The sequence below is a fragment of the Alligator sinensis genome, unplaced genomic scaffold (genome assembly GCF_000455745.1).
Source record: "Alligator sinensis unplaced genomic scaffold, ASM45574v1 scaffold1142_1, whole genome shotgun sequence".
In the NCBI taxonomy this organism is placed as follows: Eukaryota; Metazoa; Chordata; order Crocodylia; family Alligatoridae; genus Alligator; species Alligator sinensis.
The window spans coordinates 271,086-295,832 of NW_005842617.1; the positions used below are offsets into that span (position 1 = coordinate 271,086).

Sequence of the window (24,747 nt, forward strand, 5' to 3'; positions counted from 1 at the left end):
TATATATCTAAAAAACAAATTTTTGTTATCTTTTACTTGGGATGCCATCCTCAGCTCCATGGTAGCTTTGGCCCGTCTAACTGCATCCCTACAAGCACGAGCAGAGAAGGTATACTCCTCTTTGGTAATCTCTCCCCGTTTCCACTTTTTATATGCTCCCCTTTTAGTCCTCAGGCTGCCCTGGATTTCTCTGGTCAGCCAAGGAAGCTTCCTGGCCCCTTTCCCTCTTTTTCCTCGCATTGGGATCATCTCCCCCTGTGCCCAAAGGATCATTTCTTTAAGGCACAGCCACCCTTCCTGGGCTCCCATCTCTTCAAAACTCCTACTCTGCAGTGCGTCCTTGACTTATCGCCTGAGTTCATTGAAATCAGCTTTCCTAAAGTCTAGCACTTTCACCCTACTAGTTACCTTTCCCACTTGACGTCTTATGATGAATTCTATTATTTGGTGATCACTGTCCCCCAGGTGACTACCAATCTGTAGGTCCCCTACCATATCATCCCCCGTTGCCAATACCAGGTCCAGTAAGGCATTCCCCCTAGCGGGACCGTGGGTCCCTTGTGGGACCATGGTGCCAAGAAATGCTCTGTTCACATGGAAACTCCTGAGAAGGATATTGGGTGACATAACAGGGGCTGGACAGATATTTGACTGGGGTGTTATGACCCCGTACTCATTCCTGCCCGGGGCAGGGGGTTGGACCTAATGATCTGTTTAGGTCCCTTCTGACCCTAAGCACTGTGAAACTGAAATACATAAAGTTAGGTTTTGAAGTGGAGAGCTGCTCAATTCACAAGTTATGGAGGGGTGCCTTGAGTCTAAAAAGGTTCAGAACTACTGCTATAGAGAAAGCTAGTATGTCTGGGTCTTGTGCTCTGTTTATGCTTTAATCACATGCAGATATTTTTCTCTGTAGCTGTCAGTCTGTCTAGCATGTTTCATGAGCTGCAGAGTCGCTTTTTGATAAGTAATTTTTAAAACAAAAATGCAAACTAGTCATTAAGAAATAATTAAATGAATGTGTGACTGAAAATAGATGTATTAATTATGTAATTGTTGCAATTTATGTTTCAGAAGGTTTTGTTTCAACATCAAAATAAATATTAAAATAGAAAGGAATGAAATGCGGCATTTAGATAATTGTATTTTTTGTTAACATTGAGCAATTTAGGATGCATAATAAATGAAGATGGTGTTCTTGGGTGCATACAAAATAAATCTTGGTTACTCTGTTTAAATCTGAAAAGAAAATATGGGTCATTAAAAATTTGGTTTTGGTTAGTATTAGAAAATTAAATGTTATTAGAACATTTTTAAAGTAGTGCTGTTTATAATGCAGGCTGGGTTCTAGGCTTTTGCTTTTGTTTCTAGAAGAGGTTTTTAAGAAGTCCTTCCAGAGTTGTCTTAAATAAGTTCTCCACTCTTGGATTTGGTCTCAGACCTGAAATTAAAAAGCCGCACCTATCAGATTAGGAGCAATTTCATATTATGTATCTCTTCATAAAAACCTGCATGCAAGTGATCAAGATCTTGAATACCTGTTGATTTTCAGTAATAAAAATATTTGAGAAATTTCTACTGCTAGAAACCATCTGGGAGTGGGAACAGTATAGGCGTTCAGCCCATTCCCTGGACCAGACAACCCCTGATTTGGGGGATCATGAGAAGCATTGCCCCACTGCTCTACTCCTCTTCCAGACCAGACCAGGAGCGGGGCATACAAGCGTTCATTCTTGTGAGAGTTTCTCTCTCAAGGGAGATCTTTCAGATTGCCACTTGGAAGATTTTTCTCCTGGAGGGGTCATTTTTTCCTCCAGGAAAAAATAATGAACACTTGTTTACTTGTTTCTACTGGGAGAGTGGCAGTTCTGGTAGAATCATAACCCCTGTATGTAGCCTAAATTGCTTTAGTCTCTCTTGGGCACTTGTATAGGTTTTAGATGGTTGATAGCCAATATATGTTATGCTCTGGACTAAATTGATGAGCTTTCTTAAATGTTTACAAACAGTTGATTTCACTGGAGTGTTTTAGTTATGTGAACTAGGAACCCAGAAGCAATATGCTGGTTTCCAGTTCAGGCCAGAATGATTCTGTTTAATTGAGTAGTCCTCTAGTATTTTGCTACTTGCATATATTGGCCTATTGGCAGGCCTGCCCAAGGCCACATGTCATTCCAGGTAGAGTGTGAGGCTCGTGCCCCTCTCGCCGCCTAGTCTCTCGGGGTCTGCCCCTCCCTTCAACTCACCTGCCACGACTTGGATGTTAAACGCACTTTAAGAGGGGTCTACAGTGGAGATCTTAGCGTGGATGGGGTTTCCCGATAGACGGTGGTACTCACGGTCATTCGACACGGTGTTCCACGGGGCTTCGCCTCCCCTACCCCCCGTCCACCCGCCAGCCGTTGGATGATGCGTTACAAATGTTTCCTGGCCTCGTATGACGGCCTCAGACTGGTTCCAGGGTTCCGGTCGTTCTCCCTCCCTTCTGGAGGGAGCGTTCCTTTTTTTTAATAGAAAATATTCCTCCGGGTCAGGAGGAGCTGCAGGGTTATCCCCCTTATTCCAGCTCCCTCCCGGATTCTCAGCTGTTTCCTCTCCCTTACCACAAGCAGGGCGCTCCCTTGCCCCCTGAGTGCAAGCTCCTTCAGGTGTGTGCAAGAGTGCCTCTGCCTGCTCTCCTTGTCTGCCTCCTGCTTTGCCTCCCGCAGGAGGCTTAAAGCCCTTCCTTGGGCTGCCTGCTAGAGCCTCGCAGGCTGGGTTGCTTCCTCCCCATGCCGGAGCTCACCTCACGAGCTGCCAGCGCGTGCTCACTCTCTCCGGCTCTCTCCCTGTCTCCACTCCGGCAGGGTTTTTAAATCTTCCTGCAGCGGCCGATATGGCCGCTGGGATTGGCTCAGCTGTTCCCCTCGCCGGGAACAGCTGATGCCACAGCCAGCGTAATGCCGGTTCGCACGGCTGCAGCTGCGAGCGCGGCTTCTGCTCCTGCTGCTCTCCAGGAGGTACGTACGCCCCTCTGGGGGCTTGCTCCCAGGGTCTGGGGTCCGCGGGCTCTCTTCTCTCCCCCTTGAGAGCCTGTGGGGGCACCTCGCCGCCACACAGAGATATATACAGGTTTCTCTTGCCAACTGCTGGGGTTAGGTTCCTGAAAGTTCCCATGGTTGGCAAGACAAAAGGCTTATGGGAAAAATGACAGGTGGTGGGCTGATGCATGGCCACGGAAAACTGTGGTTACTCAAAACTGCATACCGTGGTAGCCAAAATGGTATATAGAATATTAAGTGTGGATATGCAAAACTGTGGTTGGCAAAACCATGGTTGGTGAGGGAAACCTGTACTAAAATAACTCCTGCCCAATGCAGTTATATTCTGGAACTAAGCAAGAACAAGATCCTAACAAAAGGAAGACCATGATTTGTTGTGCTAACCCTTTTTCTCCGTGTGTGACTTCCAAACAGGTGAGAGATGAAGAAAGCTATATGTATTAGCTTTTAACTGGGTCGGATCTTTTGTTTTGGTCAGCATTTTTCGTTGTGTTTCGAGGTATTATTGAGAAGAAAGAAAGAAGTGTTGCTTATCACTTTAAACTAAGTATGCCTGCAGCATGTGAAATGCTGTAGGTAATGGATGCAGCGTAGTATACTGAACTTGTTACCCATTATGAACCAAATGTAGCAATTGGACTTTAAAAAAAAAAGGAGGAATAGTCTGAGCCATAGCCTGTTTATTCAGATTTTAGTTTCAATTTGAATTCTATATTTTGATTTTTTTTTTCAAGTTTACTTAATGTTTATTTCAATTTTAATACCACTGAATTCATTTGCAGTTATTGTCAAAGAGGTGATCGCTTAAATATCAATAAATATGAGCAATTTCCATTAATAATTGAGTTCAGAGAGGAGCTTCTTGTATCAGTTTTCTGTGCTTTTGCTTTTGCAAAAAATCTCTTTACTACAATTTCTCTTTGTACTTATTTTATTACAGAGAACATATGTTCGTTCATATGTGTTCCTTAATAAACTTAAACTGTTTGATCTCCTTCCCCTCCCTGCCATTTTAGGTCACAGTGTGAGAAATATTCAAGCCTTCTCCGTCCTCCAGAATGCATTTTTGAAAGCAAAAACTAGCTATCTTGCACAAATCATCCTTGATGCCATCACAAATATTTATATGGCGGACAGCGCAAACTACTTCATCTTGGAATCCCAGCATACTTTGTCCCAGTTTGCAGAGAAAATTTCCAAGATTCCAGAAGTGCAGACCAAATACTTTGAGATGCTGGAGTTTGTCATCTTTAGCTTGAATTACATACCTTGTAAAGAACTGATTAGTGTCAGCATTCTCTTAAAATCCAGCACATTGTATCAGTGTAGCATCGTTGCAATGAAGACTCTTCTTAAGTTCACCCGTCATGACTACATCTTTAAGGACGTCTTTAGGGAAGTGGGACTTCTGGAGGTGATGGTAAACATTTTACACAAATATGCAGCCCTTTTGAAAGATCCCACTCAAGCTCTGAATGATCAAGGTAGAGTAACTTTTTTGTTTTTACTTATATATTTGACTAGCTGGGAAAGGAGATTAGTTTTTGTGAGCGGGGATATAGGTCTAGACACCTGACTTCTATTTTTCAGCTCTACCAGTGACGTCCTGTGTAACCCGAGAAAGCTCAGTTAAATTGTCTGTGCCTCTTTTTTTTTCATGTAAAGCTAGGAAAATATGTAACCACCATTAGTGTTGAGAGTTTCTCTGGGAAAAGTGCTAGACAAGTACAAAATATTTAATAAAATCTATGTGGTAATTTAGATTTTCCATTGTTTAAAAAGGCTTTATGATATTGCATTATAAAGCTTACTTAATAGAGAGCCAAAGTGGGAAGATGGGGAGTATCCGTGGTATAATTATGTCCTGTCTTGCATGATAACCCACTTGTTTGCTATGTGGAGTCTCATCTAATTAAGTACCTTGGAATGGTGGAGTTTCACTTTTGCATAGAGTCAGACCCTGAAGAAGTAAGAGACAATGCTTGCAGAAAGCTTCAGATGTTCAGGGCCTCCGTTTTGATAAGCACGTACAAAAATGACTCCCACCAAGATGTGTGTAACATTCCACAGTTATACCATATAACTACTTAAGGTGTGAACTGAAGAATATATATTTTAGCTACAATTGCATGTTCCGTTTATTTATTCATCCTGTAACACATTTACTGCATCTGTTATCTGTGGCAAATGGGCATACAATATCTTAATAAAATACATCAAACTGGTCAGAGCCATTATAAATGCCTAGAAAAAATATTCCATAGTGAAATATATTTAATAAATTGTCTTCCAGCATGTTTTGAAGGGGTGTTTAAATACAGTTGGTAGCAGAATACTAGAGGTACTTATTTCCATTGCCTGCAACTCCAGCTAGAAAACACGGGTGGCTGCCAACAGATGGACCAAATCAATATCTGGTCAGGAGCAGTAGACAGTCTTCTGAAAGTGCTGTGGGATTTTTAATAACTACAAACTATTAGGTTTTCTTTTAAGAATATTGTCTTGAAGTCCGTAAAATTCTTCGCTTATTATTTTTTTAAAAGACACACACCGCTTGTGTGTGCAATTCTGATGCTTGTTGAATTGTCAGCACTGTTTAATGCATGTCTGATTATTTCTTGGATGTGCTCTATCCAAATATTGAAAAGGAGAAAACCTTGTTCCTTTGAAATTATGGGATCCTATGCTTTGGTGATATTGCTGCAAGAAATTGGTTTGGGGGTTAAGTAGTAATGGATATAGCTTCATAGTCTACTTCATGTTGTCAGATGCTCATCACTTACATCTTAAACTGTTTGTTTGGTTTTTTTTTTTTTTTGTAATTCACTTTTAAAATTAATGTCTAACTTTGTACTCGGTTTTGTAATAAATTCTTCGATGGGCTGGTTTGAGGAAAGAGAAAAGCTTGACTTTTTGATACAGATGACAATGGTATTTTAAAATATTTGGTAATGTACATTCATTTTTAATAAATACATTTCATGGTAGCTTTCTTTTTTGGATTTTTTTTTCTTTTCACACTTAGAAGTAACGTGTAGGTTGAATAAGTGCAAAATGCCCATAATGTGTTTAAAAACTATTGTTTCTGTTTCACTGTAGTGTGCAGTAGGTTTTTCATTAGATATAGAGTTCTTAAAAGAAAAAAAGCCTTTTAAAGTATAGTCTGGCTCAGCTGTCATACAAATGAGGGGCTAATGCCATCAGCTAGGACGCACATAAAAAGTGTTTCATGTTTTTAATGTCCTTGAGGGGTTTTTTAAGGGACAATGACTAGCTATAATAGATATGCCAGCCAGTTTTTTGATACTCTGTTGGGTGTTAGCTTTTAGAATAAGGCCCCAAAACTCCAGTCCCTTTTGTGATTTTTTTCCTCTACACTGGCCTCACAGGCAGTGTGGCGAATGACAAAGCAGTTATATTTTTATATTTATGGTATGCAAGATTTACCTCTTCTTGCCAGCGGAAAGTGAGTCCTTGATACAGGGTGCTTCATGCTGTTACTTCACTACTACAGAGTCTTTGCCCTACCATTTGCATATGATCTGTGCTACCAAGCAATAAATAAATCAGCAACTTTACACTTTGTAAGAATGGCGCTTTAAACTGTTTCTCATAAGGAAAACCCACCCTTTCATTAGTCAGAGCAGTATGCATAGGCATAGTTACTGGTCTATAGGAACAGCTTGGTGGGATGGAGCCTAAAGAACCAACATGCTTTTGCAAGTCTGGTCAGACAGTAAAATGAATATAAAACTAAAAAATGTTTGAGGCCATTTTCCTCCCCCCAGCCCATAGTTTTCTCTTTCCTTTGGTAGAACAGGAACATAGTAGTTTAACATAGTGATGATACTTTTTTGTTGTTTTGGAAAGGGCTGACAGTTTGTATCCCCACTGCAAATTTAAAGTGTTACACATATTTTTGTTCTCCTGTGTGGATCTCATTTACAAGTAAAGTAGACATTGCTTGCTTTTAGCTTTTGAAGGATTGCTGCCTGTCCATTTGTTAAAATTAACTTAACTCTCCTGGGCATCCTTTATATAAACAAGCCACAGTGTGGTTAAAAGTGTGTTGGAGAAAATTTTTTTTTTGGAAATCTAAGAGGGAGTAGGTGAGAAGAATAAATTTCATCTCTCTCTCTCTCTCTCTTCCCCCCTTTTCGTATATATTACTGTATTTACTCAAATACAAGATGAGGTTCTTCCCCTCCCCCATCAGCATGGAGGAAAAAAAGCCTTTGTATTTTAATGAGATTTCCTTGTATACATATACAAGACATTGGCTATCATTCAGCTGCTGCCAAAAGCAGCATGTGCTCAGTAACGGACACCAACTGTGAAGCTGATCTAAATGCAGCTAACACTGAGCAGGACTATAAAACACGTAGCCCATATTGGGCAAGCATACTGATGGGAACCTTGCGTGCGTGCATGTGTGTATGTGTGCATCCCTTATAAAAGTGGGCGAGTGTTCTCTCCACAGGGAAGTGGCACCAAAAAGGCAAAGATGCTGATGGGAACATACCACAAGGATAGGTTAGTACTGCCTATCTATATAAGATATGTGGTTGTACCCATTTAGTGCAGTCCCCATCAGTGCTGACTCCTTTCAAAGTCATGGTGAGACACTACACTGACTATGTTTTGACTTCCTTTTCATTCCCACAGCTGAGCTGTGCATTTCTTTCTCATTTCCAGTGATGGTTGTTTCTTCCACAGCCTCAAATGTCTTGCGAACATCATGAAACAGGGCCCCAAACAGTTCATTCAGAATTCCTCTGTCACCCCGCCCTGCCTGATGTATATGATTAACGTGACCCTGCCCTCCATGAGGTGAAGCTGGACTAGTTGCTCTGTACCTCATTTGCATATACATTTTTGGAGTATCCCTGGTCTTGTGACAAGGACACACGGTTCTGGTCATGAGTGGGAGGCTGATTAGCATATGGATCCTTTGTGGGGCTGTCTGGAGGACAAACACATGCTGAGTTGTAGGGTCATCATGCTTGAAATGCTGTCAATTCTGGTGAGACAAAGCCCAATAAACTCTACAGTACAGGTTTCCCTTGCTTTATGTGGGTTCTTTGTGTGAATTCACTCTTATGCAATGACTCTTTTTATACCAAGAATTCGTTATTTGCAAGGTAAATTCACTCTTATGCAATCGGTGTGGTGGAAACCTGCAGTCAGCTGCTTTGTGTGGTGCATTGTGGGAGTGATGCACACCAGAATATAGTCTCCTATGTGGATCTGTGCTCCTCACTCGTTGTCTGCGACACGTGTTTTGATAGTTGCCATCCCCATTACGATAGTGCCCTGTGCTTGTGTGTACTGTTTGCAGTTGGTGAGTACCACAAAATTGTCTTGTAAAAGTGGTAGAAATGGGTCTGAGGGTCAGTACAGTTGAGGCCTTGGAATGTATCCCTATTTGTTACATTGTAAAGTGGGTTCCCTTTACGTGAATTCAAGTGATACGTCGTTTTCCAGGAACGCATATACATCATAAAGCGAGGGAAACCTGGAAATCATGAGCCTTTTGGCTTTGGATTAATATCATGCATAGTTTGTACTATATATAAAAAGGTATGTAATGTAGGTATAAAAGTACTGCTTAAAAGTGTGTTTATGGTGTACCTGTGCTAGAACTTGCAGCAGTTTAAAAAAAAAAGTCAAATGTATCCAACTGTGGTTGAATTAAGCCTATGGTAATATACAAATCACTGCAGGTATGTTTATTTCAAGGTTAGTGTTTTCAAATTTGCTCGTCATTTCCATGTGCTCAGGGAGAACAGGGTCTGATATTAAAGTGGGGAGAAGGAGAGTGGACTGCTAAGGGAAGAAGTTGAGGGGGCAGAGGGCAAGGGGCTACTTGACCCTCCAGACTTGTTTTCCCCTTCTGTAAAAGTGGGAAGGGGACAAATTCAAGGCCATTCTCCAATAATTAGAATCTATAGCTGGAAAAAAATAATTATACGTTTTTCATATATAGAATCTAAATTATTAGGGCATTGTCTTATTCGGGATTATCTTATATTTGAGCAAATAAAGTGTATTGTATGTACACATACACTAACATACATACACATTGTTTTTATAAAGGGAAATTTATCTTTCTCACCTACCCCCTTTTCTGGATTCTACATAGAAAACTTTCTCCAACAAGCTTATATTACACACACTTATATATTGTATATAAATCAGTGCAGTGAACTTCTGAAATTTATTTCTAGGGGATTCAAGAAACAGTTCTTTGGAGGACCAAAAGCAGCTAGCCTTATTGGTTATGGAAACCTTGACTGTACTTCTACAAGGATCAAACACAAATGCAGGTAATTAAATAAACTGTTGGTTAAATGGATAAATACTTAAATCTAAACGGCTTGCTTGAAGTCAGGGTGGTCTTGATGACCAGTTTAATTTTCTGGGCATTCATATAAAATAGAGTGCTTTTCAACTTGAAATACAGTGTATAATAATAATGGTTTTTTTAAAAGTGCTTTCTTGTATCTATTTTTCATGCTCAAGATCTATCCAGAATTCTGGCTGTTTAGTCGCCTATTTACTGTTGTCTGTTGTGGAAATTGAAAATACGCTTTTTACATGACTTCATTGTAGTTGTACTTTGTTTTCTGTTATGTTTTCAGCAGAATAGTTTGTTTTTTAAATTTAATTTTATGCTTAAAGGACTCTAAAAAGGGCTTTAAAAAGCTATAATAATGTCAAATGCCATATTAGCTACTGGCCCCATTTTGAAAAATTGTAAATATGCTTGTTAACAATTGTTAACCAGACTTCATACTGAACTTGGGGTGTATGCAAATACTTACATTATGTGCAAATATAAAGCTAAACTTAATAGACCATTTACTGAGCCAGATTGTATCCTTATGCATTTTTTAAAATTGGACCATATCCAAGTAACTGGTCACCTTTCTTATTGTCCATCACATCTTCAGTATATGTCTAAGGCATGTTAAAGTTATCTCTACAGCCTTACAGAGAGGGAATGGAAGATGACAACTGCTTTAAAATGCTGTCTCTAAAATAGCTTTCACTGACTTTTTTCCTTCAGTTGTGACTAATGTTTCAGGTAACACTGTTGCCCTGTGAGGTCAGGCCAACTCTCAGGATCTCAATATTGCGCTGTTAGACAGGAGGGTGTGACACAATTGCACATATACAAACACACGAATCAATTGCACATACACACGCATATACACACCCCCCCCCCCCCCCCTCCCCAACTCAGGAACATACACATCTAAACTAGCCTAGGCACATGCATACCTATCACCAATTCAAGCACATATACTATACACCCCAAAAGTTAGACAAAAAAAATCAATTGTCCATACCTGTCCAGGCAAGGTCAGTCCTGTTCCAGAGGGCTCCAGGTGTTCTTACTGAGCATGTGCAGCCTGGCACAATGGTGGGTTGCCTCATCTTTTGTTCCTTGAATGCTGAGGGTGGTTCCAAGGGCTGGGTCATTGGTCCAGGTATTGGTGTTGATGGTTCGGTCATTCAGAGGGAGCTATTTTTTAGACCTACTGCCATTGTCTCTCAAGCACCCTCATTCATTCCCATTCATTCAGGAACCAAGTTACATAGGTGGAGTAGGTGTGAGTCATGGGTTACACTACTGGGCCTGGGAACAGGATGGAGACTTGATAAACAAAATGGAAACTTGACATGACTTATGGTAACTTACATATGTAGGCCTAAATCATATAGTACCAGTAAAACAGTAATATAGAACAGAAAAAATCAATATAAACATAATAATTATACAATATAAAGAAGGAGAAAAAAACAAAACAAATACAAGTTGCTACCAAAATAGAATGCTGAAGCTTATCCTACGTCTTAGCTCACATATACTTATCTACAGGGAATAGAGAGGGAAAGAAAAAGTCAGAAATGGTTTGGGGAAGGGGAGGAAATGCATTTTAAAAGAAAAAAAAAAAAAAGAAAAACTGGGGGTTTTGCTACAACACTAGGCCCCTTTGAATATTTATTTTTGTTTGAGAAAAACAAAATAGAATATGTATAAATGAACAGATTTTGACTTTTTAAATGAAAGCAATCTTTAAAACAGTTAATCTGTATTGGCACAATGCTGTTTTTCCATTATGCCAGACACAGCACATTCTTTTTCCTGCTTCTGTAAGTCAAGCTGTTGGTTCAACAGCAGTATGTAGGCAGATGAAAGAATCACGTTAACACTTCAAGGAGGATACTTTGCTCAGCAGCCTTTATAGGCAGCCAGATTTGTTTTCTAACTTGTTTGTGTTAAAACATGTTCTCTGGATATATAAATCAGTCCTTGGCTTAGGTTTTCTGAACACAAACAAGCTGAAAAGCAGTCCAACAGCTCATAAAAAAAAACAAATGTTAAACTTGATGGTGTAGCATGTACCTGTTAAAATCATTTCAGCATAATTCATTTGCCAGACTGCAAGATAATTGCAGAAGAGGGGAAAGGAAAGTTATTGTACATGATGTTTCATTTGTCAAAAATGTTTTCCATATTTTAGCTGTAGATGATCCTGTATGTCATGCTCCTGGTGGTCTCTTCTAAATCAGTGGTTTTCCACCTTTTTTGTACCAGGACACATTTGTAAACATGAATGGCCAGTTCTGACCCAGTGCCCTGCACTCCTGACCTGCTGCCTCCTGCCACCAAGTCCCAGCCCCCCAGTATAGGGGGCAGAGGGTAGGTGTGTGGAGCAGGGGGACATGGGGGCATCCCAAGCAGCCCCTCGCTGGCTAGAACTCTGCCAGCCTGCAAGGGAAAAGCCTCGACTTTCCATGGTTTTCTCCTTTAAAGGAGAATTCATTTTTAGAGTTTGTTTGCAACCCTTTCATATATTCTTGCAAGATAGTTTTGGATCACAACACATGGGTTGAGAAAGGTTGTACTAAATAACCTATGGCACTTGTGCTTTTAAGTGTTTCTGACACTTTTTACCCTACAATGTTTATTTAAATAAACTGTTTTTCAATCGGGTAGCTGTTCACTTTGGAACTTTAAAGTTTTGAACAGTGAGAATAGAACTGTACATTTGTTTTGAACACCGTGCATTACAGCTGCTCAAGTGTGGGTTGGAATATGTCTGTCTTCACATGTCACATGAATATTTTTCTCTGTCAACATGGTGAGAGAGGAGACTGTTCCATAACTTACTGCAAAACAGTCCCATAGTTGATAAAGTGTCATGGCGTAGCAGCAGTCGTGCTTTTATAGAGGAAACATGCCAATTATGTTTAGAAGATACATCATGAATTACTGAATTGCAGATTAGCAAGCAAACGGAGTTAAAAAGCGTTTTCAGTTCATTTGCTTGTTCAGTCTTTGCAGTTTGATGTATGACAACACACCTTTTGTAAAAGTAATAGAAATGTTAGTAATACTGTACCTTGCTATTGTATATAAATTGTATAGGAAATCTGCCAAACCTTTGTGATGAATACACAGGATCCAGGTTCGCTGCACCCCAGACTTTGGTTTTCTGACATCCCTAGTGCCTGGGGATCCCAGGATCAAGTAACCTCTGCCTAGTCCCAAGGCCAGTGTGCACCAGGGGTTTCAGAAAGCCTTGTGTACAGCTCAGCTGCATGTAGTTTTTTTAAAGGTCCCAGCAGGCTGGGACCCCAGGACTGGGGACAGGCTCCCCAGCTGGGCTGTACACAGTTTTTACTTAACACAGTACGTAGAGACCCTGAGATTGGAGAGCAGCAGCCTGACCTTGGGGTTTGTGCCACAATGCAAAAACCCTGCAGGGTTGAGGTTTAATGTCCCCATCAAGGGGAGGACCTTCAGCTCTCCCTGCCCAGAGCCCCATAATCCTCTGTGCCCAGCAACCCAGCCAGAGTTACTAGGTGCAGGGTTTTGACAATTGACTGAGGTTGCTCCCTGGCTGCAGTCTATTAGCTGATTGTTGGGCACCCAATTAGCTTGAAATGTTGAATTTTTTTCTGAGTACAAAAATGAATTTCAAGTTTTGAAACTTAAAAATCATTTTAGTCATTTTTTTGAAATATTTGAAAAATATGATGGCTGCAATTTAGAAATGGTTTCATGTGTGTTTCTGCATTTGGGCAATTTAAATTACACTTTAAGAAGTGGGAACAGGACATTTCAAAGTTGGCATAAACTGCAGCCTTGGCTAGAGTCTGACCTTTCAGGTTGGATGAGTGGTGCGGGGACTGGTCTCTGGGCCATATGAATGGTGTGAGGCCAGCTCTGTGGACTGGATTGGGTGGTGCTGTTAGGGCTCCAGTGCCACTGCTATTGCCCGGGTGCTTGGTAGCCAAGCTGACAAGATCTGCAGCACTGGAGTTACAATAACCCTGCAATGCCTTCTCATGGCTGGAGTTAAGCCTCTGTGCGAGAGCTTGCAGCATTAGAGCCCCAGCAGCACTTTGGGAAGAATCCTGACATCCAGTGGCGGCAGCCAAATGCCCAGGTGAGAGCAGTGGTGCTGGACCTTCACAAGAAGTCCATCTTGGGTCCTTGGCTACAGCCATGAGAACAAGCCACAATGCCAGGCTTCTTCCCATGGTGCTGCTGGAGTTCCAGCACCATCAATCTCACCCAGACACTTGGCTGCAGCTGCAAGAAGGCTCCCTTTCCCCCAACAAGGTTGTATGCAGCCTACAGGCTATATGTTGGATGCCCCTGGGCTACTATCCAGCAAATTTTTGAAATCTTGTTTAAGAATGCTTAGATGCATTCAAAAATGTTTTTGTGTGTGTGTGTGTGTAGCAGATATTTTTGCTTACCGGGATTCTGGAAGCACTTTTACATATGTTCACCAATAAGCATATAGGCTTGTTGGTTGCAGCCATGTTGGTCTAAGGATATAGACAGACCAAGATTCTTTGGGTAGATTTGATATCTTGTATTAGACCAACTAAATAGTTGGAAAAATTGTTCTTTGCAACTTGCTTTGCAAAATTTGTTCTTTGCAAACATGAAATTTGTTCTTTGCAAGCTTTTGGGCACAAACACAAAAGGTGTTTGTGCCTGAAAGCTTGCAAAGAACAATTTTTCCAACTATTTAGTTGACCTAATAAAAGGTATCACATCTACCCAAAGAACCTTGTCTGCCTCAGTAAGCATATGAAAATTTCTTGTAGCATCAGTAACCCAAGTCATGTAACAGTTGAGCAGGATCTCTCGGGATCAGTGTGAAAGTGTTCATGTAAGTTCTCCCCATACACACAAACCAAACATATCTTGGATAAGTTTATAAAGCCGGACAATCATTGATTGCTACAGACCGTAACACTCTCAGTTTTAATTCCTCTTCTGTCAGTCCCTAATCTATGTACCTTCTTTTAAATCTGTTCCATGGAACCATCAATAACAGCTTCCAGAACCTGGAGGAACTGAATGTGTGATCACTAATTTCTATATTTAAATGGGTCTGTGGTCTAAAAGTAACTGTAACAAATGTACTATATTTGAAGATGTACTATATGTCAAAGAACAATTCACATCCTCAACGAGTAGCACTGGGTCAGAGGAGGGGCAGACTGAAATATTCTGGGTCGGAATACAAGGGGGTCGGGGGGGGAAAAGGAACTTAACAGTGGGGGTCTACTACAGACTACCCAACCAGGGAGAAGAGCTAGACTGGGAATTCTCAGGTCAGGTCACAGAGGCAGTTAAGTCAAAGGATGTGGTCATCATGGGTGACCTAAACTATCTGGACATTTGGTGGGACGAGCAGTCAGCCAGGTCTGACCGCTCACGTAGGTTCTTAGCCGTGTTACAGGACCTCCATCTAACCCAGGGGGTGCGCAGTCCCACCAGGGGAAATGCCTTGTTAGACCTGGTCCTGGCCACAAGTGACGACCTGGTGAGGGGACTGCGGGTGCTCAATCACCTGGGTGATAGCGATCATTGCCTATTGGAATTCACCATCCAGCGCAGGGTGGCTAAGGCCCGCAGCAAGACAGCAGCCCTGGACTTAGGGAGGGCAGATTTCATTGAGCTAAGGAGACTAGTCAGGGAGGCACTGAGGTCCCGGAGGGGTGGGGAGTTGGGAGTCCAAGAAGAGTGGTCGTTCCTGAAGGAGAGGATCCTCCAAGCCCAAAGGGTGGCAATCCCAACACGGATCAAAGGGGGCAAGAGTGCTCAAAAGCCCCCATGGCTCACCAAAAGCATCCAGGAACGTCTCATAGCTAAGGAGGAGGTGTACACCCAATGGAAGGGAGGGGCCATCACCAGGGAGGACTATACCTCTGTTGCTTGGGATTGTAGGGGGGCTGTTAGGAAGGCCAAGGCAGAGATGGAACTGGGACTAGCAACCCGGATCAAGGATAACAAGAAATCCTTTTTTAAATACATAGCGGGTAAAAAGAAGGTTTTGGGTAATGTGGGGCCTCTGCAGGACACGCTTGGAAATCTGGTGGTCTCACCAGACGACAAAGCTAACCTACTTAACAATTTCTTTGCCTCCATTTTTCTGAGCAGAGACCAGGTCATCCTCACCACCAGGACCCCCGATGGTCCCAGGGGAGGCACAGCCAGGCCCAGGGTCAGAGAGGACCTAGTCAGGGAACTTATGGTGGGACTGGACGTGTTCAAATCAGCAGGTCCTGATGATCTCCACCCCAGAGTGCTGAGGGAATTGGCAGAGGTCAATGCAGGACCCCTGGCACAGCTTTACAAGCACTTGTGGTGCTCTGGCGAGGTGCCAGAGGACTGGAAAAGGGCCAATGTGATCCCCATTTTCAAAAAACGGAGGGAGGAGGACTCAGGAAATTATAGGCCTGTTAGTCTTACCTCGGTCCTGGGGAAGCTTTTTGAGAAAATTATCCAGGTGCACATCTGCAAGGGGCAAGCAGGGGAGTGTATGCTTAGGGGCAACCAACATGGGTTCATTAGAGGCAGGTCCTGTCAGACCAACCTGGTGGCCTTCTATGACCAAGTCACAAAATCCTAGGACTTGGGTGTCACAGTGGACGTAGCCTTTCTGGACTTTAGGAAGGCCTTCGACACTGTCTCTCACCCCATTCTTGTAAAAAAAATTAGGAGATTCTGGTGTTGATGCCTACACAGTCAGATGGGTCGCCAGTTGGCTGGAGGGCCGCACCCAGAGAGTGGTGGTGGATGGGTCATTTTCGACCTGGAGGGATGTGGGCAGTGGGGTCCCCCAGGGCTCAGTCCTTGGGCCCGCACTGTTCAACATCTTCATCAGCGACTTGGACAAGGGAGTGAAAAGCACCTTATTCAAATTCGCACATGACACCAAGATGTGGGGAGAAGTGGGCATGCTAGAAAGGAGGGACAGGCTGCAGTTGAGTCTGGACAGGTTACAGGGGTGGGAGGATGAGAATAAGATGGGATTCAATACTGACAAGTGCAGGGTACTGCACCTAGGGAGAAAGAACCAGCAGCATACCTACAAGCTGGGGAACTCACTTCTTGTCAGCACAGAGGCAGAAAAGGATCTTGGAGTCATTATAGACTCCAAGATGAACATGGGTCACCAATGTGGGGACGCAGTCAGGAAGGCTAACCGCACCTTGTCATGCATCCACAGATGCATCACGAGTAGGTCCAAGGAGATGATCCTCCCCCTCTATATGACATTGGTCAGGCCGCAGTTGGAGTACTGGGTCCAGTTCTGAGCACCACACTTCAGGAGAGGGTCCAGTGAAGGGCCACTCTCATGATCAAGGGGTAGCAGGGCAGGCCCTACGAGGAGAGGCTAAGGGACCTGAACCTGTTCAGCCTCCACAAGAGAAGGCTGAGGGGGGATCTGGTGGCTGTCTGTAAACTGGCCAAGGGAGACCAGCAGGCAATGGGAGAGTCTCTGTTCCCCCAAGCACTACTGGGAGTAACAAAGAATAATGGCCATAAGTTGATGGAGAGTAGATTCAGGCTAGATATCAGGAGGCACTACTTCACAGTCAGGGCAGCTAGGATCTGGAACCAACTTCCAAGGGAAGTGGTGCTCACTCCTACCCTGGGGGTCTTCAAAAAGAGGCTAAAAAGAAACCCCGGCGTCGTTTGACCCCAGCATTCTTTCCTGCCCATGGCAGGGGGTCAGGCTTGATGATCTGCTCAGGTCCCTTCCAACCCTACCAACTTATAAAAAAAAAAAAGTGTTTGTGAAATGTCGTGCATGTTTCCCTGAGCTAGGATTATTGAGTGTTTGATGTTCATGAACCACTAAAGAGAGGCTGTCTAATCTTACTATTTGTATATTTGCATGAGTTAAGAAGTGTGACATGGATGTGGGGTTGTTGGTTGTAGCTGTGTTGATCTCAGGACATAGGCAGGCAAGGTTCTTTAGATAGATGCAATGTCTTTTATTAGACCAACTGAATAATAGGAAAAAAGTTCTTTGCAAGCTTTTGGGCACGCTTCATCAGGCATAGGGGGGGTCTGCTGGTGTTGTGTTCTCCAAGATAGAAAAAAAACTAATTTATAACAAGTAGGTCTGTGAAAATGCCTGATATACAAAATTCTAGAAAATAAGAATTGGAAGGGACCTCAGGAGGTCTAGTCCAACCCTCTGCTCCAAGCAGGACCATCCCTAATGTAGAGCAGGAGTGTTAAACACATAGCCATGTAGTTCTATACACTCGTATGATAACCATTCAAAGAGGACAAATGAGACTTCAGGAAGGACAAAGGCTATTCATATCTAGCCTTTGTGATCAAAACCTGAATGGCTGGGAGAAGTAAACACTGAGAATTTACATTCACATAGTGATGCATATTGGGTGATGAACTGAAGTGTTGAGTGAGGTCTGCCAGACAGGGGAATTGCTTTTTAAGGGAAATAATCTTCTACCCAAATAGTGTTTGATTAGAACTGGAAGACTGGACTAGTAATCTTTATCTGACAATATGGAAATATTTCTCCAGTCATAAATGGGTCAGTAAAGATGCCTGACTGGTCAAATGAAGGTCCAGTAGAGGGATAGATGATTATATGCCCAATACTTGATCTTCACATATTCTGTAGAAGAATGGAATTGGCCAGATAAGGGCTAGTATTTAAGCCCGGGCATGGTAGCCAGAGCTTGTCTAAAGCTTCCTGGGAATAAGATGCTTTGGTCCCTCAGCCAAAAGACTAAGGAGAAACTGCATTCTTGGGTTTAAAATCAGAGTATTATTCTGATCATTTTTGTATTTCTGTGTGTAACTCGACGTATGGTTACTGATTTATATGTTTGCCCATATTTTTATGATAGGTCCTTTTGTTATCTTTTGTAACCCACTTATTTTCAGTGCCAGTTATGATTTAAGACCATCAAACCATCCAGTCGGGCCTCTTGCAAAGAAGGGTCCATCTATCTTTTCTGAGTATGTGACTGAACAAGAGTGTGATTATTCTTATAGCTGACAGAATCCCCTCTTATAAGAGTTGACAAGGTCTGGATGAAATAAATTTAGCTGAGGTGCCATAGGTTAGGGAGGTGACTTTCGAAGCACCTCAGTCTGTTCTTAGTGGTCAAGCAACAAATGGCAGAGACAGGTTTGGAGTGGAAGGGCACCCCAGAAGGTGTGTGAGTGCCTCAGGAGCATGTGTGTATCACAATTGAATAGATTCAATGCTGTCCACCTTTGTGTTAAGAAAATTGAAGCTGTTGTAGAGCTTTTTTGTTTTTGTTTGTTTTTTGATGGTGTTTTGTTTTTGTTTTGTTTTTTGAGCAACAAAAACTTCAGTGTACCTGAATACAGTTTTTGCTTAAGTTCAACCTTGAGATTGAGCCCCCCCCCAACAGCTTACAGTCCCTGCTGCCGGTGGCAGTAGCAGCAGCAGCAGCAGGCAGTGAGCCCTTGAGGTGCTTCTGGCCTACTGGAGGCAGAGCCCTCCATTGGTGCGCAGCTCCGGCTGAATCATGGGAGCTGCACTTGGCGGCATGGAACCGGCCCAGCCCAGCCCAGCCCACTGGCATGGGCCTTCAAGCCAGACCCGGCTGGCTACTTGCCAGTCTGTGGGGCTCTTGGCATTGCAGACGAGAGGTGCACACCACCAGCCCAGGTCAGCTCTGTGCCTCCACGTGGGGCTTCCAGCACGCTAGCGGAAGAACCCCTAGAGAAGAACCCCACTTGATGTACTTCCTAGTTCAACAGTGAGCCACTTTGAGAGTTATTTCCACTTCCTTCCTCCCCTTTCCCCCAGCAGTTGAGCACCTGTTGTATGGTAATTTAATCTAAATTACACTTTATTACCTTGCTTAAAAATGTCATAAAGACCATGTCAAAATCCTTGCTAAAGTTGAAATGCATCACACTGAATTGGCCTAGGTGAAAACATTACCCTGTTAAAAACAGAAAAAAGTTCTCATAGATGCCACATATAGGCATTATTTTTCTACTAGGACAGTCATTGCTCTCCTGGTAGAAATTGTGTATGTACAAGTGTTCATTCAATTTCTCTTATGGGAAACCTGTCTCTTTTGGGAGAAACATCTTCCAGGTGTCAACCAGGAAGATCTCAGTGAGAGAATGAACACCCGCATATTGCCCTCTTGGTCCCGTCAGGAAAGGGAGTGGAGCAGCAGAGCAGGACTCCTCTTGCTTCCCTAGGTGAGGGACTCCCTGGTTGGGGAAATGGTCAGTCTCCTCCTGGACTGGAACAGCAGGCCAAAGTCCCTCCACCAGTCACTGCCCAGACCCAGTGTCCCCAACTTGAGTGGCGAGTGGGGTAGGTAGAGGGTTGCCCCACTGCACCCTGCTACTTGGAACAAAACGGAGAAACAGCTTCTCCTTGCTCCAGTCTCACTCCTCAGACCACGGTCCATGGTCTCAGGAGCAAGGAGGACCTTTGCTTTCAGGCTCTACTCCCCTCCTAGCCCAGTCTACAGGAGGGGAGTGGAATGGCTGGGAAAGACTCCTTGCCTGTGTCCCAGACCAGGGACACCCTGGTCTGGGGAAGGCATAGGGAGTCTTTGGAATGGGAGGAGTGGAGTAGCACCTTTTTGCTATGCCTTCCCCAGACTGAGATCACCTGGTCTCAGGAAAGCATGTGAAGTAAAGGAGAGGCTGAAGGGCTGTACTGCTATAGGCTGAAGGGCTGTACTGCTCCCTTTACTGGTAGGATTTCTATCAGTGGAAGTTTGAGAAATTTCCATCACTAGAAATGAACTCTTGTTTTTGGCTAGAGAGATCTGTTCAGTAGCGGACAAAACAGCAAGTAAATTAGGCTGTTTTAAGGAGGTTTCAGAGAAGAATAAAAGCTATACTACTAGATAAAGGTGACAGAAAATATTTAGATGTGTTGAACTCCTATGTAAGGAGGGATTTAGAGAATCCAGATTATTTCATTCTTAAGAGAGTAGGAGAAGATATTCAGTGTATATGATATGAGTGGTGCCTGTAATGGATTTTGAGCTGCTCTGTACTTTTTTTTTTTTTTTTTTTTTTTTTTTTTAAGTACAGGCAGTCCTCAACTTGCAATGTTTCAAGTTGCAACGTTTCTCCTTTACAAAGTTTATAAATTGACACCCTGTTTCAACTTTCTGAGGTCAGTTTCGACTTTACAACACTTGATCTGACCCCACGCTGCACCAGCGAACAAGTTTGCTGCGTTGCCCTTCTCCGTGGAGAACATCTGTCCAAACTTCCTGGGACATTTTCTTTAAGAAAGCAGCGACACTTCAGCCAAGACTCCTGAGAAGACTCCAGCCAAGAACCCTTCAAAAAGTCCAACCAAAAGCCCTTCAAAAAGTCCAGCAAAGTCACCTCAAATAAGTCCTTCCAAATAAATATGATTGCTATTTACAATATAAAAACATTAATGTAGCTATATTACTCATCTATAATGATTGAGTACAAAATTCTTGGTTATTTTTGGTGAAATTTGGGTATCAGGCCTTGGTTCAGGAACCAACCCCCCATTTATAACATTGTTTCCTATGGGGAAAATCAGTTCTGAGTTGCAATGTTTCAACTTAAGACGTAGTTTTCAGAAACCAATTGTGTCATAAGTCCAAGGACTATCTGTATGTATATTCTTTGGCATTCGGTCTAAAGAGTCAAGAGACAGCTGAGTCTCTGGATAGCCTGATAGGAGGCATGGCTCAGGCAGATTCTATGCAGCCAGTATAGGTAACTAATGGGATAGTCTAGTATGGTAACTATGGCATTTCTGAAATCATTTCAAGTTTAATATAAGAAATGTTGTGTTTAATAGACAGTGTCTTGGCGAACAATTGCTTTCTCAAGCTTTGGTTTTTACCAGTGGCATTATCATTGTTCATAGAAGCTAGGGCTTTCTGAAGTTGACAGTGTATTTATTGGAATAAAATAATGAATTGTAATGTTTACAGCATCTCCCTAACAATTATAGGGAGAATATTGTATGGCCCATCATTTTAAGTATGCCACAACTAGAGGTTTTGAGTATCAAAAACAAATATTTGTTTTCTCAACCAAGAGGTAATCCAGAATGCTTTTGTGCATTTGATGAGAATCGTATTTGATCTGCCTTCTTGACTGTAGTATTCTGCATACAACAATATCATATTGCAAGTGGAGCCAAGAGATTCCAGATACTGTCATTTAATAAGTGAGAAAATGAAAAGATAAATGACTGGAAACCCCCTACCATATCTATCTATCTATCATCACCACTCGTATCATGATATATCTAGATAGATAGATATCTTTTTAAACAGTTATTTTTAAAAAAGGAAGAAAACTTATTTTAAAGTCAAAAATAACTCTGGTTTCATTAAGTAAGTAATTTATTAATGCAGGCCTACTCTTTCTTGATGAATACCAATAGGATTGGTATATATTCTGGTTACACATAATTAAACTACTGAAAGTACTGAAAAAAGCTGAGCTCACCCTCTGTTATTACTGCTAATTTAGTTGTATTATAATAATGGCCACAGATGTATTTAGAACTTGGGTACTTTTGTGTATATTAAGACAATCCTGGGCCCTAACAGTTTATAATCTGAGAAGTCTTGGAGCAAGGAGAAAATAGTTTCCTGTTTGTCCTGAATAGTCAAGTTTAAGTGGTCCTTCTTTAAGAGAGATGCATAGGTTCCTAGAATTGGTCTAAACTCTAACATTATTTTTTATAGTAACTTTTTCAGTATAAAATATTCCAGGAGATAATGTAATCTGAATTCCAGTTGAGGTGTGTTAAATTTGGGGAGAAATACAAGCAATTATGGACTTACATGTGATTACAAAAGAAAAAAAGGGTCTCTGAACCCATGCTGGTAGAATCAAGCAAGCAAAAAAAAAAAAAAAATCAAAGAAAAAAAAGGTCTGTTTTTCTTATACTTCACTTTAACAAAGAGAAGATTTTACCAGTACTTTTATGAGCTCCTTATGTTTTGCTTTTTGCTACAGGTATTTTCAGGGAATTTGGTGGTGCAAGGTGTGTACACAATATAGTGAAGTATCCACAATGCCGACCGCATGCACTGATGATTATCCAGCAATTGGTGTTATCACCTAGTGGGGAAGATGATATGGGCACTTTGTTAGGGCTGATGCACTCAGCTCCACCTACAGAACTACAGCTGAAGACAGATATATTAAGGGTAAGTGCAACATACCTTAATACATTCACTCAAAAACTGCTCGCAAAGTTATTTAAACTTAGGACTGTATACTGTAAAGTTACTTTAACATTATTACTGGGTGGTATTCATAGACTGAAAACAGTCTAACTTTAGAATTCAAATCAGTATTTTCTCTGTGTAAATCAAACAATGAGTTCTTGAATTGGCAAAAATGAATGCCAGTGTTACTTCCGTTGCTTGCTGAAGAACTTGTAATCATTATTGATGGATAGGAACCATCTATGTGGATGGTGACTTGAATTAAAAACAGTCATTTGAAAACACACTTCATCTGGATTTCACAACCAACTGGCTTTGTCCACTGCTAAAGTTTTGGGTTCCTGTGGGATACTATACTGAAAGAATGGAGGAAGGGTTGGGTCTACTTAGCTGCTTCTCTCTGGAAAGGGAGGAAATGAGGGACAGCATAGATCAGAGGTTCCCAACCCCTGGGCCCGCAGCCCAGTAACGGGCCACAAAGGGTTGGCTGCCGAACTGGAAGTCCAGAAGTGACCAGCAATGACTTAGTATAAAAAAGGGTTGGCTGCCAGTCCACAGTAAGCTGGTCACTTCTAGACCAGAAGTGACTCTCTGCAAACTAAATAACCCTAGTCCTTTCAGCCTTTCCTCATAAGTCTTGCATCCCTCACCTCTAATCATCTATGCTCTGCTGGACTCTTTCAATCGGTCCATACCTTCCTGGAGTGTAGAGTCCAAAACTGGCCATAATGCTTCAGGTAAGGCCTCACCAGTAGTGAAATCTGAAGCTTGGTGTGAGTTGTCTCTAGTCTGTCTTCCTACATTACACAATGAAGGCACTGAGTGGAGACTCTGATCAGTATTTTAGCTGCCACAGGCAGTCACTTGTGTATTATGTTATGCAGAGTCCTTAATCTCTTATTTACCATCTTTTCCTGTCTATGAAATGGAACTGCTTCCTTTTTTCCACTCTGGATTATATATTTAATTGTCTATGTAGGGCTGTCTAATTGCTAGCCCATGCATGTGGCCCACAAGGAGTTAATGTGCAGCCCCTAGACCAGTGCTTCCCAAACTTTTCCTCAGCATGACCCCATTTATGGCCCCATTTTCTCAGCCTGACCGCATTTCTTCGGCATGGCCCCACACTCCCAACCCACAGCCCCCCACCCCCGCAACTCCATCTGCTGATGTTGCAACCCCATTTGGGGTTATGACCCACAATTTGGGAACCACTGCCCTAGGCTCTCACAGGTCCACTGCTCCTTTCATGGCTTGCAGCGGGAGTCTCTAAGTAACTCAATGGTTCGTCCGGGGGTGGTTCTTAAATCTGTAAGTGTCAGTTTCTGTTGCTGCTTTTATATATATTTTTATTATGGTAGTGTTTCACTAAGTGTACTAGCAGAACAAATAGAAAATGTTCGTCTTGCTTTAAGTTATTGTTAATAATGCCTACTATTTTTGGTTTTGTTTTTTTTTTAATACCTCTAGGCCCTGCTCTCGGTACTGAGAGAGAGTCACCGCACAAGAACTGTTTTTAGAAAAGTTGGTGGATTTGTATACGTCACATCTTTACTTGTTGCTATGGAAAGGTCCTTGTGCTCACCCCCTAAGAATGGCTGGGAGAGAGTAAACCAGAATCAAGTGTTTGAACTGCTTCACACTGTGTTCTGCACATTGACTGCAGCGATGCGCTATGAACCAGCCAACTCTCACTTCTTCAAAACAGAGATCCAGTATGAAAAGCTGGCAGATGCTGTCCGATTACTTGGCTGCTTCTCAGACTCAAGAAAAATAAGTCCCTTGAATGTCTTTCCTTCAAATACACAGCTATTTCAAAGACTGTTGGAGGATGACCTAATTTCCATGGACTCTGTGTCACCCATGCTAAGGCATTGCAGTAAACTTTTTATCTACCTCTACAAAGTAGCCACAGATTCTTTTGACAGGTATGAGGTCTGTTTTTTCTATTGCCTAAAAAATTAGCTGTTTCTAGAAAACTGTTGCTTGCAAAATTTGATAGTTCCCTCTTGATTTACTTATCTATTTTTTTCATTCAGAAAGATGACTTTTGTCTTCTAATTGGATACAATGTTTACAGACATGGAAAAAAAACCCACAGAATTTTAGTTTCAGCTCAGTGCACCCCTGCACCAAACACAACATGTACCCAGAA

At 42.2% G+C, this 24,747-nt stretch overlaps 1 protein-coding gene across 13 annotated transcripts in view; it reads left to right on the top strand.

Moving 5' to 3' along the window:
• Positions 1 to 24,747, top strand: part of WDFY3 (WD repeat and FYVE domain containing 3) — a 379,376-nt gene that overhangs the window by 184,829 nt on the left and 169,800 nt on the right. For all 13 annotated transcript variants that reach the window (XR_003096142.1, XM_025215013.1, XM_025215023.1 and 10 more), the window contains 4 exons: positions 4,058 to 4,525; positions 9,269 to 9,367; positions 22,378 to 22,571; positions 24,063 to 24,520. Coding sequence is in view for 12 of the 13 variants with exons in the window: in XM_025215013.1 (XP_025070798.1) it covers positions 4,058 to 4,525; positions 9,269 to 9,367; positions 22,378 to 22,571; positions 24,063 to 24,520 (1,219 nt within the window). In the remaining variant the exon portion in view is untranslated. The remainder of the gene's footprint in view (positions 1 to 4,057; positions 4,526 to 9,268; positions 9,368 to 22,377; positions 22,572 to 24,062; positions 24,521 to 24,747) is intronic.